The sequence below is a fragment of the Neltuma alba genome, unplaced genomic scaffold, assembly GCF_004799145.2.
Source record: "Neltuma alba isolate B1F8T4 unplaced genomic scaffold, ASM479914v2 tig00010740_pilon, whole genome shotgun sequence".
NCBI lineage: Eukaryota > Viridiplantae > Streptophyta > Magnoliopsida > Fabales > Fabaceae > Neltuma > Neltuma alba.
The window spans coordinates 830,014-850,429 of NW_021635567.1; the positions used below are offsets into that span (position 1 = coordinate 830,014).

At 32.6% G+C, this 20,416-nt stretch overlaps 2 protein-coding genes across 3 annotated transcripts; one reads left to right on the top strand and one right to left on the bottom strand.

The window, feature by feature from the left end:
• Positions 1-3,565: 3,565 nt before the first annotated feature.
• Positions 3,566-5,406, top strand: LOC114758655 (protein BIG GRAIN 1-like E). 2 transcript variants are annotated; one of them, XR_003741832.1, is made up of 3 exons: positions 3,566-4,874; positions 5,034-5,114; positions 5,324-5,406. XR_003741832.1 is itself a non-coding variant. In XM_028947722.1 (1 exon), the coding sequence occupies exon 1, from the start codon at positions 3,890-3,892 to the stop codon at positions 4,805-4,807; it is 918 nt and encodes a 305-aa protein (XP_028803555.1). In that variant the 5' UTR covers positions 3,566-3,889; the 3' UTR covers positions 4,808-5,005. The 2 variants fall into 2 exon arrangements, 1 of the variants encoding a protein (XP_028803555.1); XM_028947722.1 differs by lacking the exons at positions 5,034-5,114; positions 5,324-5,406 and having other exon boundaries at positions 3,566-5,005.
• Positions 5,407-12,786: 7,380 nt separating this feature from the next.
• On the bottom strand, positions 12,787-19,075 carry LOC114758653 (squamosa promoter-binding-like protein 6). Its single transcript, XM_028947716.1, has 4 exons — positions 18,859-19,075; positions 17,719-18,420; positions 16,728-16,864; positions 12,787-13,563 (listed from the first exon to the last, which is right to left on the bottom strand). Exons 2-4 carry the CDS (start codon positions 18,294-18,296, stop codon positions 13,007-13,009), a joined length of 1,272 nt encoding a protein of 423 aa, XP_028803549.1. The 5' UTR covers positions 18,297-18,420; positions 18,859-19,075; the 3' UTR covers positions 12,787-13,006.
• Positions 19,076-20,416: the final 1,341 nt, after the last annotated feature.

Consider the following 20,416-nt stretch of genomic DNA (forward strand, 5'->3'; position numbering starts at 1 on the left):
TAGGTTAGTTGAACTGATGTTTCATTTCTGTAATATGTGGCCAAGCTTGAAGCTTTACCAATAATGGAGTAACCATATCTCGGTACTATAATAACCTTTACCCAGAAAATTTCTGATGAATGGTGACTTGAAAAACAATGAAAATAACCTCACATAGTTCACAATGCAGGCAAGTCGACAACAAGCATCCAACATGATTCTGATCATGATAAGAGACTTTATTTATGAAATACTATTTTGTTCTTTTAGTGTGACAAAATGAAGGCAAGAGACTGAAACAGTGGAGCCCATAAGAACACCTTCTGATATGTCAGGGTCTAGTCTAATGAGTGTGTTCAAGAATCAGAACCATTAATCTGTGATAGGCCTTAGCCTGAGATCTGAAAATAGTTAGTGGTTACCAAATTTGAATGTGTTTTCTCTTTGCTTCAAAACTAGTGGTGGGTAACCAACACCGAGCATAGGATCTTATCTTGATCTTTTATATTCACAAAAATGAGCATTACAAAAGTAATAAGCCCCAAAAAACAAAAAAGGAAAAAAGAACGAGTATAGATAGATGAAGACGACCTTGAAAGAATTCAGATCAAATGTGCAATCTTTATAGCTAAAAAGAGATAAGATTTCCCTGGTTCAATGACACCCACCAGTCTACCTCTGTCTAGTTACGCGAATTGTAAAGTTATGAAGTATTTAGAGTGGAAGAAAACCCCATATATAGTCATAAGATTTGGTATCACTTTCTTTTCAAATGTATAATTGTAGTGGCTTTAAATTATCAGAACATCATGATTTTCCCCAAATCTTGCTGCAGATATAGTCAACTAGGAACAGTGTTTTTTGTAGTTAAACTAGTTGTGGTATCTATGCAATTAGATTCCCATGATGATGAAGGAGAAGAAACTGACCAGGTGATCTTAATGGAATTGTCATGTTCATCTTCCCTAAATGCCTAGAGCTAACTTCAAGGCTGATCCATCACTGTTGGTAGCTGATCAATGACTACTCATAAGAGATTATCATCAAATTAAATTCACATTGAAAGCTTGATTTGTCAATGTAGTTTTGATTTTGTGAAATGAGGCAACAAGTTGACAGCTTCCGACATGATTTTAGTTAATAAGAGGCTGTTTTAATTCCAAGGCATGCAAAGTTGTAATTAAAAAGCATCACTATAAATTATAAAATTTGTAGCAATCAATAAATAGAGCTCTCTTTTTAAAATTCTGAGTAATACAGACCCACCAAGTTTACTAATAAGAAATCATTAGTCTGATACAAGGACCTTTAACTCAAGTTACAAACAAATTAATTGAGTCAAGTTTTCACTGGAAAAGTTATATATGACATTGATGAATATTTAGAGGTATATATGTTGGTCTGGAAGAATACCTATCAATAGATCACTATCAAAATTTGCACTCAAAACTCACTGTATGTGACAAATGGATTTTTGAAGGTTGAGTCAGCTAGTTGATTGATATGTGACATGAAAAGGAGTTTTTACATAAGGTTCAGTATATGATGTTGCCTATATCTCAATTAAATGACAAAAAAAAAAGAGTTAAATAAAGAAATAAAGCTCACACAATACTTTATTCATGTACTAGTGGTGCTATAGTAGATTGCAGATCACAGGTTCATATGACATTACGTGATAATAAAATATCAGACTTATATTATCTAATATTATATTCATAGTTAATGAATCTTATTTATTTAATCTTAGTTTCATCAAAGAGACTATAAATACTTAGGGTTTCCAATGCTTGGACATGGCTGATTACAAATTGGTGGCTGTTTATTAATAAAGAATCATAATTAGAGTTATTATTGAGTAATAATAATAAGGCCATAAATCCTATAACAGATATTGCATATGCTGGTTTCTACATGCTTTTTTCTCTTGGTGCTACCAAACAGGGCCCAAGTAGAACCAAAGATCTTTAGTATAAGATGACTAGATCTCAGCAAATGAGTGAAATTCTCAATGAAAGGTCATACTACATCATATTGCACATCTAAAGGCAGATATTTTAATTCCTACTAATAAGATACATATCACTATCAAAATTCCTGTTCAAAACTAGTCCCATTGCTACAGTTTGATCCTGAAAGCCATCCAACTGGTGCATGATTACAATAGGGTGTTCCTCTAGTTCTTAGGCATGTCGAAAATCTTTTACATGAACTAATTAACTTGACCCTATCAATAGAATAAAATCCTTCTAGGAAGGTGATATGTGACCTAAAGGGACATCATAAGCAGGGTCTCTTTTGGTTCATAAGCAGGACACGTGTATTCATGCCAGCACACCTTATGTTAAGGTTCACTGCATCGACACTTCGAGCTGGTATTGTCATATTATGTTTAAGGGGGCCAAGTGATATATACATCTGACTAACACCAATACCTAAAAAAGATAATTAATTAAAGTTATGAATACTAAGTTTGCAAGTGTAGTAGTTCTTCTTTAAGCTCTTTGCAGAGGAAAGGGCTCACTCCACCATAATTCCTTTTCTCCTTTGGTGGGTCTTCATGATAGGAATCATCACTTCTGTATGATATGATGATACTTCTGAAAAATTATTTAGAGAAAAAATTTGAAGGTAGCCAAACCAAGACATTTTTCTTATGTGCTATAATCTGAATAGTGGATATCTGAGTTCTTATTGTGGATTCCCTATTTAAACTTGCAAGTGGTTGGAAATTGAGATATTACCCACTAAGAGGGCTAGTATGATGAAAGAGTCTTAATTACAGAAACTACCTAAAGAGGAGGCAGTGAGATATTAATGGGCCATAGTAAATCTATCCTAGTCAAAAAGAACTTACTTGTCAAACAATATACTTCAATTTTTTCAAGAGTGACTTCTAAGCCCTACAAATTTTGGTGGGATCTCACTCTTTCATCTTTAGTAAAACAAAGAATTCTCTTTTTTAGTCTTCCAAAGAATTTAAGAATTCGATGGGTAATTCGAATTCTAAAGCTATGTGTGCCCTTTCTGAGGCTAAGTGTGCTGCAATTAGTCCAACTAAACTTTAAACCTTTAGTCTACAGGAATTTCATTCAGAGCAGAAAAATAATTTATTTTAAATAAATCATTATTATTCAGACAAACAAATGATTTAATTTTTTTTAAAATTAAAGATAAAAAAGTAATCTCTTAACAGTCTAAGTAAATTAAAGAATCAAAATTTATTTGAAATACTTGTCGTTTTCCCGCTTAAAATAGAGAAGATCCCCAGACTTCCTTCAACTGGCCTAAACGGCCTTTAGGTACCGTGCAGTTACTAATTTAAGCTTTGGAGTTTTGGAGAAACTTTTCTTCATATGGTTAGAGAAGGAAACAATTCTTCTGTATTAATTTTGATAGTTAATTCATAACTTAAAACATGAATTATTTTTTTCTCTAAAGGTCAGATGGTAGTACATGACCATGGCCAACACCCACTTAAAGCACAATTCCATTTGTAATTGGTGGAAGCATATAGAATCCAAGGAAACACAGCTGTTTGCTCCCCACAATCCCCAACAAAAACGTCTGGTATTCACTACATTAGAAGGATATAAAAGGTATTCTTTCTTATTTACTCCACTCCCTTCTCTAAATTTCTAAAACACAATTTCACGTCATGTGGGGTCTCATCCACAAACCTCCATTAATGAGCAGTCCTTCATCATCATATAAAATTATGGCCAAAGTTATTAATTATATATCCTTAACTGATCTTCCCCACTATTCTCAATCATTTCAATACCCTTTCATAACTTTGCATCCTTAAAAGCCCCCTCTGGTTAGATATTGCTATCCCTCCTGCTTTCACCCATAGTCTTACTTTCAAAGCTCCTACATACTGAAGACTGCTTCTGAGACTTTGATCTCCATGTCCATGGCAGGGCTTATGGACTCAGAAAAGAATCACAAGGTGAAGTCCTTCCACCGCAGAAATGATTCTGGTGAGCTTGATGTGTTTGAGGCGGCAAGGTATTTCTCAGGGTACAATGAAGCTGTTGGCTATAATAACAGTGACTCCAGCCTGAAGATCGCGAGAGAAGATCAAAGGAATGGACACAAAGGCAGAATCAGCTTAGACATGCCCATGAGAAACTTGTTTCCCCAGCAGTTTCATGGAGTGGCAGTGGAGAAGCAGATCATGAAAGAGAAGAAACACAAGCAACCTAGTTCCCCAGGAGGAAGGCTTGCCAGCTTCTTGAACTCTCTCTTCAGCCAGTCTGCATCTAAGAAGAAGAAATCAAAATCCAGCACACAGTCTATGAAGGATGATCAGGACGATCAGAGCCCGGGAGGGAGGAGGAGAAGGAGAAGCAGCATTAGCCATTTCAGAAGCTCAAGCAGCACTACTACTACTTCAGATTCGAAGTCCTTATATTCATCCTTCAGTTCGGTTGGGTTTAGAACACCTCCCCATATACATACCCCTACAAAGAGTTGTAAGGAATTCAGAACCCTCTCAAAGTATGATAATATTGAGCATCTAAAGTCATTTACTTTACATAATGAGTTGTGGGATGATCATAAGAAGAAGAACGAGAATTTCAAATATGGCAATGGGGTTTTGGAAAAACATAGGGACTGGGGGAATGAGTTGTCTGAGAAGGAGTTCAGAAAGTTCAATATCGAGGTGGATGATGATGATGGTGCAGAGAGTGATTCAAGCTCCGATCTGTTTGAGTTGCAGAACTATGACTTGGGTTACTGTTCAAGTGGTCTACCTGTCTATGAAACTACCAACATGGATAACATCAAGAGAGGAGCACCAATTTCCAGTGGCGCACTGTGATACTGTACACACATACATATATATATATATATATATATTTCTTCTTATATAATTGGTTCTTGTTGAGGTAGTTACAATCTTTGAAAAGGAAAATCTGCCATAGTTTGCTGTTTCTTTAATCCCTCATCTTGTTTCCAACTTTTGTCCATGTTCTCTTTTTTCTCTGTATGTACAGTTTGGAATGTTTGCTTTGTCTTATCTCTTATCTACTTTTCTTTTGTTTTAGGACTTTGTTTAAAATGCCAAAACTAAAAATGCTATCCATTAATGGAGAACTAACAAGGCTTCAAGCTCACGTTATTCATTTGTAAGTGAATCCTTTTATTATTGAATTTTACTAATTTATAATGAAGTCCATAAATGGCATATGCATAATAGACTAAGCCCATCCATAAAAGTTTCCAAATAACAGATTATTCAAGTAATGCATGACTCATCCAGCTCATCTTATTAAAAGGACTTACTTTTCTTTTTCATTTTGGGATCTGAGAGGTTAATTTTTTTTATGTATTGAAGGATTTTTGTTCACTGTGGTGAAGTCACTTAAGTTTAGTTTCACAGTGAAGTTGGTATGGTGATAGAGAGTGGCAATTTATTAGAGACGGGAACTTGAACAGAAAGCAATTGGAGTCCCTTTTCTTCTTTTTCTGCAACGAATTTGACGTGACATTATCTATGATGAGATTGGGACGGTAGATAAACTGAGAAGACTAAAGAGAAAATCTCATCATGTCTCATAACTTCAGTAAAAATCCAAGGTTTGCTACTGTCTCATTCTTGGCTAGCTCAATAATTAGAAGGTTAATCCATATAATTAAACAGCTGTCCACTGAAATGATCAACATGATGTAAAGTCAAGTAAATCTTGTTCCTATATATTTCCGTGGTGTTGGAGACAAAATGCAGACAAACATCACGAAGTAACATGGAATTATGAGAATGAGAATCAGCCTTACAAGTTCAAGATATTTGCTAAAATGCCACATAGAAATCTTATAGAACCATACTTGTTCAATTTCGTATCTTGAATGATTACAGTAGACACAGAGAATAAATATTGGCGCATATCAACCTCTTGCATGTGTCTTGACCCTAAAGTCTTAATCAATATCAGTCCACCTTCCCTGTAATTATAAATCACAACCAACAGATCCAAAATGACTCTATTTTCCCCTTACTGCATTAGCAAGCAAATATGCTTGATAACTGGAAAAAGGTAAAACCCCAATTATATTCATCTCTAGCTCAAAATTCCGCGATTTCAGTACTAATTTATAGTTTACATAGTAAATTGTGAATCTTAAAATAAAAATATCCCGGAATCATTTTATTCAGATAAAGCAAGCAGAGAAAAAGAGATGAAGAGATAAAACTTGTCTTTGTGAGACCCACATCACAGGAGTAGGAAATAAGTATATATATACACACACTTCTCTCTCTCTCTCTCTCTCTCTCTCTCTGCTTTACATATTCCAGGTTATCTATTTAAAAAGTTAAATACACCTGAATTATTTGCCACACAGCACACGCATTTTACTGTACAAATCTTGACCATTTTAATAAGAAAAACTAGTGAAAGGAAACAACGAATCTATTTTTTTCCTGTTTATGTTGTGATTTGTCAAAAGGAAAGGATAAAAAAAAAAAAATGTACCTTGGGAAACTTGGAGGATTGTGCGAGTGTGGGATCTGCACGCGCGCTGGCAATAAAGCAAACAGACGAAAGGCTAAGAGGCGAAGAGGATGATGAAGAAGATGGAGTTGAGGGGCATAGGGTTATAGGCTTTTTGAGAGAAATGATGCATCAGAAACCACACGAGGGTCCACCCAACAAGGTAACAATCACATTCACAGTGTTAGTGGAGGGTCCAATTTGAGCCACTAATTGCAGTTTTCTCTGCACTTGCACAACTACACATGATGAAAGAAAGCAGTCATTATTCAACATAATATAATATATATGCGTGCGTGTATCCAGAGCAAGCATGTGGTATGAAAACTCAATCCAAAAGGCAGATCAATAAACCAATGAATCAGTTTCTAATCGGCGCGCTTGAGAGTTTTGGATGCCCATTTACATACTTCAAAAGATCAAATTTGAGAACTTCCCTCTATATAAGAAGGATTTTCAGGATTATATGAGCATATATTTTTTACTTAGGAATCTAATCTCTTCCCTAATATTTCATGTTGAATTGGACCCTAACATACAAAAGCAATGATTACTGGTGAAGCTGATAAAATTACAGTTTTATAATGCACATGCGCGTTCATGAGGGGGGGAAATAAATAAATCAAAAGATGAAAGAGAAGGAAGAGAGAGATAAGGACGAAAGGGAGACAAGAGAGTGATGGAGGAGAAGAAAAGAGAGACAAGGCCTATCTTTTGTGCTTGGAGGGGCAATCAAATGCTGCTTTATTTTGGAAAAAGCTAAGCTGATAAAAACAAAGCAAGAAAACACGATTAAGCATGCACCAATCACTATCACTTCTCGTGTGTATGTGCACACACACACATATATATATATATATATATGTATATAAATATATATTAATATAAATACTAGTTTAACTTTCAATTTAATCATAAGTATAAGATCCGAATCTGTTTTGTCTATCATATTTATCTATTTTTTTTAAAATAGTCCTTATAATATTACACATGTTAAAAATTTTATCAAATAATAGTTCTAGCTAATACACAGTAACTTAACAAACTTTCTTAATTTATTCAAATTAGTTAACTAGCGTTTATATCAAATATGAAAAGTAGTATATATGTGTTTGTATGTATGTGTATTTACATATTTATTTATGTATAGCTACTTGCATTGGCACATGATGAGATGGATAGATAAATTATACTAATTAAAGATTTAATTTGGTTATATAATTTGATCCTAAATATAAAATCCAATTCATTTTTGTCTTTTGTATATTTAATCATTTTTTCAAAATAATTCCTATAATGCACAAATTTTAAAGAATTTACATTTTAATGCATATAATTAACAAGGATATTTTTAAAAAAAATAAATACTCAGTTATTACAAATACCTAACTTAATTAATTTTTTAATATTCGTAAATTAGTTATCTGGCTCTTATATTAAAAAATGGAAGTAGTATGAATCTTTTTCCATATCCCCACATCATCTAATAATATACCTTTCTTGCATAAAATATCACTTATATCCATGCGTCATTATAGTAGTTTCATTTTAATATATATATTAGAGTTAATATAATTTTTAGTTCCTTAAATTTGTTCTCATTTTGATTTTGATCTCTCAAGTTTCAAATCATAAGTTTTGGTTTCTATCCAAGTTTTTATTAAATTATAAAAACTAATATTTTAAATGAAAAGAAACTTGAAGAACCAAAATCTATAGTTTAAAAGTTGATAGATCAAAACTAAAATAAGAATAAACTTGAAGGATTAAAATTTATATTATCCCTGTATATTAAGGTATGATAACTAATATGAGAATAAAATTGTTCGCTTACTTTAGTTTTTGCTTATAGGAGTTTCAATTTCTTTGTGCGTTTCAATTTCTTTGTGCGTGTGTTTCTGTGCTTTCGTGCTTGAGTTTTTGACCCTTCTCTCTCCGACATATAGGTCGGAGAAGAGCTTGTCCAACTAGGGGTGTGTTTCTTGCGGGTTAGGATTCTTGTTTCTTTCAATCTAACTAAAATGGCTTTCTACCTACTAATAAAGTTGAGTCTAGTAAAAAAAATTAGTCTTCCACCACATAACGAATTAAAATTTGAGTTCCCGTTAGGAGAAATGTTTATATTTAGTACCCTACAATATCTTGAATATAATTACCTCCAATAGAAGGGTACCTATGTTTTAGGGGGAAAAAAAGTGAAAAATATTACTCTCTAACTTCCACTTAAAATTAAGAGTTTTTACACCAAAGAAAAAGGGTAAGAGTCTGTGATGGCATTATTTGGGTTTTTGGTCCTTTTGTGTTTTCCTTTCTGTTTAAAATATAGAAGATTTGTCATTCAGAATTAGTCCAATTAATAAAACCTTAACTAATACTCCCTCCGTTCCTTATTATAAGAGACAAATAACTAAATTACGTTGATCAAAAAAACAGTTAAAATTAGTTGAGGACAATTAATATGTAAAAAGTATAATGTTTTTTCCAACAATACCCCTATTAATAAGGAGAGAGAGTATGAGAGAGAACAATTAAATTATTAAAAGAAAAAGAAGTGGGAGGGAGAGAGAGTATGGGTAGAAGACAAAGTAAATAGGGGTAAAATAGGAAATTAATACAAAAAACTAGAGACAACTTTTAAGTGTCTCTTATATTTGGGAATATGCCATAAGCATCAAATGTCTCTTATAATAAGGAACGGAGGGAGTAACTTATAAGATTGTTGTGAGTTTGAATCTTACTGGCGATATGAGAACACATTGATAGATAATCTATAAGTACATATGTAAACGTTTTTTGAGTATGAATGTAAGTCCTAACTTTAATAAACCTCCAACAGCCAATTGTGTTTTGTTTTCTGTTTAAAATATAGAAGATTTGTCATTAAGAATTAGTCCAATTGCTAAAAACTTAACTAATAACTTATAAGATTGTTATGAGTTTAAATCTTATTACTAATATGAGAACACATTAGTAAATAATCTATAAGTACATCTGTAAACATTTTCTGAACATGAATGCATGTCCTAACTTTAATAAACCTCTGGCATCCAATTCACCTAAACTTTTTACTATAAATTAATATATAAAAGATTCTTAGTAAACTTAAAGGTGGCTTATTATTTGAAGTTCAAAAAAGCATTACTTCGCAATCAAATTGCTTAAAGTGGTGTCCAGTTTGAGGGAATAAATTTGTTTTAAATTTTACCTCATTTTATTGTTTAAAAGAGTTTTTAAGATTTAGTGGAACATTAGAGAGATTTAAAGAATCTTTTGGATATTTTAAATTATCCAAATAATCTCTTAAAATTATTAATTATTTATCTTATTAGAATATTGTTTAAAAATTGAGTCATTAGTTATTATTTATGATTTTTCATGTATTTGATCATCTGTTTTAATTAGTAGTCAAGTAAGTGGCTCTTGTGAGGGCAAGTATAGCTTTATTAGAGTTGTATTAGAAAGAGTCTTACATAATTTCCGATTATTCTTTGGTTTTTTTTTTTGGGGCCAAATTCGTTTTCTATTTAAACGCATCCTTTGTAAACATTATTTTTGAAAAATTAGAATATGGAACCTGTTAACTTTTTTATTAAAAACTATTATAATAATACCTTTTCACTTTTCAGCCAGGCAATAACATTCAATGACTTGTTTTCTTTGAGTTCTAAGTTGATTTTTTATTTTCTGACTTATTGGATTCTTTGTTGTTAATTAATACTATAATTTCTTATTTCACGGACCAAAAACATTGCTAAATAATGTAGAAATATTATTACTTGTCAAATTTTATTCAAGAACAAAATTTAGGTTCATTTACTTATATTTTTTAGGTTCTATTCTCCAATCAATTATGTTTTTCATATAGGGCCAAAAAATATCATGATAATAAACAAAGGGAATGACCAGTTAAAGAGTGACAAATGAATTTAATATTTATTTAATTTTAGGATGAAAACATTGTAAAATAATAGTTTAGGCCTTTGATATTTAGTAATCTGGACGTAGTATTTGATAATTACCTTCCTTAATTTAGCACTGAAACGTGAGAATTTGCAACTCATGGTTTTTTTTTGGGCCTTGACAAATTATGTTTCAGACTTATTAATAAGAATTTTTTTTTGAATTAATATTATTTATAGTTTCTGAAATTTGATCTCATTTTAATTTTAATTTTTAAAATTTTAGATGAATGATTTTTAATTCATAAAACGTTATTTCATGAACCAAAAATATTGTTTGAGGACCCAAAACCTTTAGAAGGATCACAATGAAATCAAATTTGTGTTGCCCAATATTAGTATCACTTCAAAGAAGCGGATCAAGCGTCCTGTCTTTGGCTTGAAATAAACCAGAATCCCTACCTAAAATTTTTGCAATAAGAAAAGAGGTCAAATTTCATGTACCAAAATTATTGATTTCAAAATTTCAGGATCAAAATCAAAATAATATCAAATTTGAGAGACTAAAAATGGTATTAACCAATTTTTTATATTTCTACTATATAATAAAATATAAAATTTTAATTAATCATAATTTGCTTACCAAACTTATAAATAACAAATAGTTGTCATATTTTTATTTTCAAAAATAACAAAAAAATGGTTAAATAATTATAATAAAATGTAATAAATTTCTTTAAAAAAATACTCACCTTCTTTTTCATCTTTGATTAACGATGTGAAATAAGGTGGTATATGTGTGTTACAACTTTCATTTAAAAAAAAAAAATCCAAGCAACATTATCAACTTCTATTTGAAATTAATTTCTTTACTTATTATTGATATGTCATACATGGGCAAGTTGGTGTTTTGTTTTATTCTGATTTCCTAATATGAATTATCTTTTTTTTTTTAATGAAAATCTCATAATATCTCATACGCTCGAATTGGCTAGATTTATTTATGGTAATGTAAAATATCTATATATCATATAATAAAATAGAATAGCCCTAAAAAAATTTTATTGCGCAATTTTATTCTAGTTTTTGTTTTTTTAACCTTTGATTGGACTCTAATACTCTGCAAATGCAGGGATGGCATCAAGGGGGTGTTTGGAAGCATCTCCGCAAAACGAAACAAACTCTTTCACATATTTACTTCGTATACAATAAAAATGTTTTTAAAACAATGGTTTAATTTCTGTCCAAACACCTCCTAAGTTTGATGGGTATAAAGTATAAAATTGTTCTACACAGTAGAATTTAAAATCACTAATAGTAATGACAAATCATTCTCATTAAATTAAGTAACTTTTCTGACCCAAAAAAAATAACTTTTACAATTTCATAAAGCCACTTAACTTACATTATCAAACCATCTTAGAACAGCATATGTAAAGAACCTAGAGCTAAGACATCATTTGCATAATTCAACGCCATTCCCTTCAACATTTCTCTGATTCAGAGCATAATAGTAAAAATTGTCCACATATTACGATTTTATCAACAAAAAAAAATCCTAATGAATATCCCGAGAATTATTTTCCATTGACATGCTCCGTAATCAGAGCTTAATGTTATCATTTAGATGTAATTTCAATAAGTACAAGAGTTTCATCTCAATTTATATAGAAACATTTTTTTTTAAGTGTTTATAGAGTTTTTCAAACACCCTTTTAATATCTAAATAAAAGTAAATGAAAACTTGAAGAGAGAGAGATAAATTTGTCTCATCCTTCACTAAAACACAACAGCAAAATGCTTCTTGGTACCTATCCTGGCCCAAACAAAAAGTAAAAAATAAAATATCCTGCAACTCAATCAAGATCAGTACAAGTTTCATAACTCAAAAGATACACACAAATTACCACAAATAATGGCCTTCATATTGCTGATAGAATCAAAGCCACGCCTTTGTGGGTAAAGCGGACAACATAGAGCTTCTTACAGTTAAATCAATTGGACGAATCTTTAAATATTTCATTTTTTAATAATAATACAACAATAAGCTTTACTTCATTAGGTGAGTCAGGCAATTATACTTCATGAACAATCAAATCTTTTGATAGATTATTTCAATAACTTTTTCTTTGAGTGTTCTTTTTACTTTTCATCTGCGTCTTTTAAAGAACTCTCCTATGATATGATCCATTCTCCTCGCCAACAACTCCAACGATTCTTTTTGTGTGTATGCAAATCATCTCAATTTTCTTGTATTTTATTTTCAATAGACGGCTAGACACCGTGTGATAAACCTCACATATACTCATCATGAATTTTATCTTTTTTATATGATTAAATATCCATCTTAACATTTTCATCTTTGTTACTCAAACTTTATATTCGTATTGTTCCTTTGAAACGGAATAAGCTTGAATTAGGACCTGGGATAACCATCCATTGCAGGGCAAAGAAATTACACTTGCTTGTCCATACCAAACAAAAAAAATGGCTTCATCACCAAGGAGTTTCTCACTTCTTTAACTTCCAAGCCATCGTTTATCACAATAAACCAGTGAAACAGATATCTACATCTAAATGTAACTAATATATAATATCATGTATGGGCTTACAGCTCCATCGCACTCTTCAAAGGCCTCGCTGAATAAATGACTTCCTCTGATGCTCCACCCTTTGAAGATGTGAAGATAATTGCAATAGATCAACAGTGGCTCCATCCTCAGGTGAAACATAGTGTGTGGCATCCAGTAGTTCTGATGTTTGGTACTTATGATCTTTGCAAACCTGAAGATGATGAGCACAATCAGCATCAGATAGCAATATGGATCCCTTCTTGGTAGCTTCCATGGAGCTCAATCCATGTGATGATGACTCATTTTGCACATACTTGTCCGCAGGGTTTATGCCCAAATGTACTTTGGAATCTTTTTCATCGCTGTGATTCGTGCAGATGGCGAGACGAGCACAGGAACTAGGTCCCGGGTTTCCTGCTGAGAGGCATGACGGGTTCTGTGACTGAACTGACAGAAGAGAGAGAGCACAGCTAGCATATGAGGGTGTTGACAACTTCTCCTGAGTGGGTGTGACACTGAGATCGGTTTGGTCATACAATATGCCACAACTGATCATGTCTTGTGAGGCAAACTGGGGTCTCTTCTGAAATGAAGCCTCCAGATTTTTGGTCCCTGAAAATTCATTCAGTGTAAGAGAAAACAATAAAATCGAAGTATAGCATTTGCTTATGAATATTTATTTGCACTATCTGGTTACGAAGGTGAAAATGTACTTTTCTTTTCTATCTTCTCAATACATGATCTATTACTTGCATATTTGGTTTCAGTGGTGAGCCATTAAAGGTATATTCTTGGGAGTATTATTAGAAGAAGAATACTCTGTCAGTTTTGTTACTTTCTTTTACTTTTTGAAAGTAAAGATAGGATCATTTTCATCCTCAAAATTACATTTTTTATATCACCCCCAGTTTAATTTTTCTATCGAATATAAAGAGCAACAGCTCTTAAACCTCAGAAAGTGAAGTTATAACATAATAAGCGAACAGAATAACAATGCTAGGAACAGCCATGAAGACTTAATTCCAACAGGAAAATTAACCAAGACCGCACGCTTGCTCTTAGGCTCAAGGATCTGAGCTGTACTTTCGATGAATTTCTGCAGCTTCAGCTATGGATAGTAACTTTTTTTAGTGAGAAAGAAATTTAAATTTATTGTATGTTTTCCTAAGCGTCTATGAATATAAAATACCTGACAATTCCTACCAACAAAACAAACCTGACAAATAATTAATACATTACATATTACTCTTTGGGACCACAACCATAGAGAGTGAGTTATAACATAATTTAAACGACCTAGAGGAGCCTTAACCTTCAGTGGTCCAAACTGTTTAGAAACCTAGGTGATTTTTTTTTTAATTCTATTTTGAAAATCCCCATTTTGCAGAAAATGATTGGGTTGACCAAATTTTCCATGCCAAAACATAGCTGATTCAGAATTCTCTTTTATTCCAAGACATAACTTGTATCCATGTGCTTTATATTTGCCTGGAGTTCGCTCCCAGAAATATAGCCCTCCCTACCCCCTCATGTCAATCCCACGAGCCTCTTATCCATTCTCAATTCTCATTCAATCGCGGCGGGGGAGCATGTTGGTCACTATTCTCAAAACTTTGGTATAACTTGTTTGCATTTACATGCAAAATATAGTAAGATACAAAGTCTCATGACAGGATGCAATCTTGTTCATCCTTACTGTTAAGAGTAAATATATTTCATTTACTCCCAAAAAAAAAAAGAAATAAAAAATATTTCACTTTTTTCTTCAGATGAATTCATTCTCAAGATTGATAGAACGTTTATAGGAAAAGTTATAACATCTTCCGACAAATCTTAATACTAAAATTATATATGAGATCTGATGAGGCTATTGACACCTTTGCACATATGCTCTTATAGTGTGGCAAAATAGAAAAACACTTCAGGAAACAACAAACCCAAGATCCCAAGACTGGGTTTTCTTCATCCCATAAGGGTCAGGTAAAGAGATTCATTTCATTATTTCCAACTCTGGATACCAATTTCACTCTTCATTTAATTTATCTATTGAATATAAAAGGAAACAGCTGTTAAACCTCAGATAGTGAAGTTGTAACATATTAAGTGAGCAGAAAAATAATGTTACTAAGAGACACGAACACTTTAATTCCAACAGGAAAACAAGAACAGAGACTGGTTTTTAGTCTCAGGAATCTGAGCTGCACTGTCAATGAATTTTTACAGCTCCAGCTATGGAAATTAATTATTTTTTAGTGGGAAATAAATATATACTTTATTGCATGGTAAATTGTAATGGGTGAACATAGATTACTCTTTTGGTGAAGGAGCTGTAAGTGCCTTTTCTAACCTCTACGTTAGTTGTCAAGCAACATCAGAATGCAAGGTAGTTCCAATAGTGAAGTTTTCTTGAAATTAATAATTCAATTTAAGTCTTCTAAATGAATCTGAATATGCAAAAACAGACAAGAGTCAACTTTTGTGTGCTTTGCTAAGCATCTGTGAATATAAAACCTGACAATTTCCACCAAAAAAGGATAACTAACCATTATTTAATTACATGATATATCATCCTTTGGGACCACAAACATAGAGAGTGAGTTGTAACATAATTTACAAGACCTATAGGTGCCTCAGCCTTCAGTGGTCCAAACTATTTAGAAACCTAGGAATTTTTTTATTCTATTTTGGGAAGCCCAATTTTGCAGAAAATAATTGGGTTGACCAAATTTCTACATAAAAAGGTTTGTTCTGGTCACTATACTCAAAAATTTAGTAGAAATTATTCGTATTTATATGAAATATAATAAGATACATGGTCCCATGACAGGATGCAGTGCAGTCTTGGTCTGCCTTACTATAAAAGAGAAATTTGTCCTCATGACTGATAGAACATTTATAGGAAAAATTATAGCATCTTCAGAAAATCTTAATAATAAAATTACATGTGACATTTGATGAGGCTATTGATACCTATGCACATATTTAAAAACGTGATATGTAGTTTAAGAAAATACCAAATACAAGATCCCAAGACTGGTTTTTCTTCATCCCATGAGGATCATGTGAAGAGATTCCTTCTATGTCATAGGATCATAAAAATGACCAGTCATGGGGAAAAGACACACTAAAAGGAAAAGGAAATATCCAACTAGAACTTCATATATTCTGTGTGCAAGTGTCTTCACATAAAATCTCGAGCTAGTTGGCTATCAAATGCATCTATACACAGATATTGGGCACTTGTTAAAGTAAATCTTTATTTTATACATATGAATTTATAATTTTCGTACTTAATACACCTAATTGTTTCAACTTCTATAAAAGAATTACTGGTAGTTGAATTTCTTAGGTTCATGCTTTAAATTCCAAAGAAAATACCACTTTCCAATTTTTTGTTGGATTGCATTCATTCTATTGAATGTTATTTGAAGCTAATAAGATAGTTTCTTCCAGTCGCACCTAATTAATGAGGATCTGAGCATGAGACAATTTATTAGAGACAAGTTTTACCTCGTCTAAAGAATTCAAGAAAGCAGAACTAATAGAAAGATTTTTAGGCTACATAAGACTATCATCATTGAAGAAACATCCATATAAGGAAGCTGCTCTAATTGTTGAGGTGAAGTATGACTTCTATACAAATCAAGCGTCTCATTTATTTATTATCTGCTACTAAATTTGCAGCTCAAAGATAAGGAAGGATAGCGAGAGCTTGTGCATACATCTCTTTGCCTTTTCTGTTTCCAAGCATTTCAGCAGCAAAGTATTATTCTTACCTTGATGTAATTGGAGCATCTTGCAGGGTTTGCCAGATACGTAATCAAACTGAGGCTTCCTTCTGCGTTGATTGTGTCCCGCTAGACGTCTGCGACAACTGCGCCTGCCCTCATCGAACTCAGCTAGCAAATGGAACCTATTTTAAGGATGAAAAGAGAACATTCCATTTTAATCCATAAGTAACAATCTAGGAGTGCGGTCTGATAGATATCTCTCAAAGGAAGGAAGATAAATCACGTAAAGTGCATTAGATAGTCAACTGAGATTAATCAGGTATAACTAAGTTGGTAGCCATAACTGAAAATACATTTATAAAGGTGAGAAAAAGAAAATTCTTAAATATTGTACAAATAGAACCAATAAGAATTGCATGTAATCTTTTGCATGAGCCGACTTTTAGTTAGCTCATTTTCAGCTTCACTTACATGTTAGGTTTAAAAAAATGAGCAGTCAGAAACACATGGATTGCCGGAAATGGAGGGGGGGGAAGGCATTTCTTATCGAGCAACTAAATGTAAGATTCATTTGATGTGCCGAATGAGCCAAAATTCAAGGGACATCCTAAGCAGTTTGGTTGTCGACCTGCCAGTGTCTTTTTTATTTTTTCTAATCGCATGTGGTATAAAAAAATAAGCAAATAATTACCACGGCTAACAAGAGATATTAAGGTCCTAGTATTTGCAGGGTATTATCAGCAAGAATCTCTAATTGGTTTTATGACATGAGGTACAGAAATCTAACAAATGAAAAGAAAAACGCAATACCTTCAACGCACCACTGAAACAAACATAAGTATCAATAGTAAAATATTGAAGTCATGAGATGATCATCTTATTTTTTAGATGAAGAGGAATAGAAGCTATGGTACAACAGCAAGGCAAAGGCCTGCATCAAAATTGAATAAACGGAAAATAAAAAAGAAAAACACACAATACAATCGCGAACTTTGGCCGTGAGATGACCATCTTATTGTAAGGAAAAACTGCTAACCTGCTACACTGCTGACAAAACCTCTGCTCGATGCCATTAACAACAACTTTGGCTGTCTTGGAGTGAGCATCACAAACTCTGTGCCTTTTGTGGTACTCTTTTGAGGAGCTAAGATCCATGTTACAACCATAAACTTGACAAAAAGGCGTCTGAGATGGTGAGCCAGAAGACCGAGCTCTTCTTGCAATTTTATCACTACTTGGATCTTTACAATCTGCTATTCTCCCCAGCTTCAAATCAATCAGTGATGAAGTGGGACTTTTAGATTCAACCAGAGAACCTAAAAACATTGGCTGAGATTCTTGTTCTGCAAAAGATGAATCCATGGCAATAACATTGGTTGAGGAAGTCACTCTTTTATTATGATTTCTATCTAGCTCATTTTGAAACAAGTCATGAAATCCCAGGTCAGAAACTTCCATGCTTTTGGCTTCCCCACCGCTAGAACCAAACTCATCTCTCTCCAAGTTACAGGAATCTTTTCCTTTTTTGCCTTTAATGAAAGCTTCCAGAGAAAAATCCATCTCATCAGTAATAAAATAGCCTTTCTCTTCTGAGAGATAACTCCAAGATTCCATTACACACAGCTGAGTTAAAGTTGCAGGAGCTATGCAATGATGTATACGCCTACCACAACCCAAAAACAATCACTTACTCAAGCGACCTTTTCCTTTTATCCAAAGGTTGTAATATGCATAATACCTATATAAGAACCAAGACAGAAAATCAAAGGATGTAAAAGTAAACGCATAAAAAACAAAAAGAAAAGCAATATACAGAAATAATATCACAAATTCTCCACGAAAACAGCAAGTGGCAACAATGAGATCCTACAGAAAATACAAACCCCTTTTCGTATTCACTTCACAGAAAAGTTTTAAACTACGAACCAAAGGGGAAAAACTTTAGAAGCACAAACCAAATCGAACCCAGTTTGATGGACTAGATATCTTCAACAAGTATCATATGTGAAATCCCAATGATGAAATTAAAAATCCAGGAGCAGAAACTGTGCTAGAGAGTAGAACTGGAAAGAAGGAAACAAATGAAAAATGCGCATGAAGAAAGGTGAAAAGGAAAGACTCTTTTTTTCCCAACAGACAGAATGAAAAATTTGCAGTAAAATAAAATGGGAATCACCCCATTGCAATTTTTTTTAATCCTTCTATGAATGCAGTTGCTGTGGAATCAAACAGATGAGGAAAGGCGGCCAGAGTGGTATCTTTGAGGAGAGAGAATGTGCGTGGAAGGAAGCACCATGTGAGTAGTTTTGCAAAGCAGGGTGAACAGTAAGGAGGGAGGTGGAAGAGAGAGAAGGTGTGAATTTTTTTTTTTTTGGGTCCCTTCAGAAAGAAGTGGGAACGTCGAAGCAGATACAGACACAGCGTGAGTTAACATGATTTCCACTACTGCCAAAAGCATGTCGTCGCGGTCTTTTTGTAGCTTTTGCCTTTTTGGGAGGGTTCAGAAATTCCATTTCAGTACAGAACAGCGGTTTCTATTTACCGCCGCGACGGCTTGGACCCGGGAGCATGAATAAAAAAAAAAACAAACGAATTGAGGGGAGAATGACAACTTTATTGTCTTTTTATTGTCGTACATCAAGCTTTAAATTATAGATTTGGGTTTTATTAAAAATATTATTTTATAATTTAATAAAAATCTTAATCATTTTGTCCTTAAAAAACTAAAACTTGTAATTTAAAATTTGAAAAACCAAGAGAAAAATAAGAGTAAATTTGAGGAATCAGAAATATATTAACCCCTTTTAAAAAATTTCATAACCATATGATAGACTATGTTTAAAGAATATATTTCTCTAGTCATAAATATGAGACATATTTTAGAGTATAAATAATACTATAAAATAAGTTTTATATTTAGAATTGAAAGATATTATTTTTCAGCTTAAGACATGTGTGAATATGAAACTAAAACAAGAAATGAAGAATATTTTTCATAAGAAAATCAAAATAACATATTCTCAAGTCTAGAAAAATCACACATATATGCAACCTGTGGACCTACCCAACCCAATTTGCTGGGCTAGCAAGGTTGCCTCAAGTTAACCGGGTTAACCATAGATTTATAGATCAATGGTCGTTTTTATCGGGAAAAAAATAGATCAATGGTCGTACCATCAAGTAATATAGGTTTGATTCTTCTTAGTTAATAATAATATCAAGGGTTTGAAGTTCATACTTTATTTTTTTCTAGACACAAACATCTTCCTATTAAAGACAATAACATCTGAGGTACTATGGAGTATGTGGGGGCACTTCCTCTAACGGATTTGAAGTTTCTTTTGTCATATGATGAAAGGCTAACCTATTTTACTAGACCAAATCCTTGTTGGTAAGTTCATACTTTATTGATGAAGAAAATATTCAATTAGGCCTTATAACCCAAATCATATCTCATATACTACCTTCAGTGTTAAATATAAGACCTAATTTGATAGTTGAATTTGGTCCTAAATATAACATCTTAATTCACTTTGTTTTCCAAATTTATAAGTTTTCTAAAAATATCGTTATTAATTGTAAGGTTTCTATCAAGAAATAATTCCAATATACATGATTAAACAAGATAATTTAGAGAAATCAACACATTTTTTTTATAAATAACTAATTTAATTATTTTTTTAATCTTCTTAAATTAGTTACCTAACTCTGCTGGAGATAGTAATTATATACTT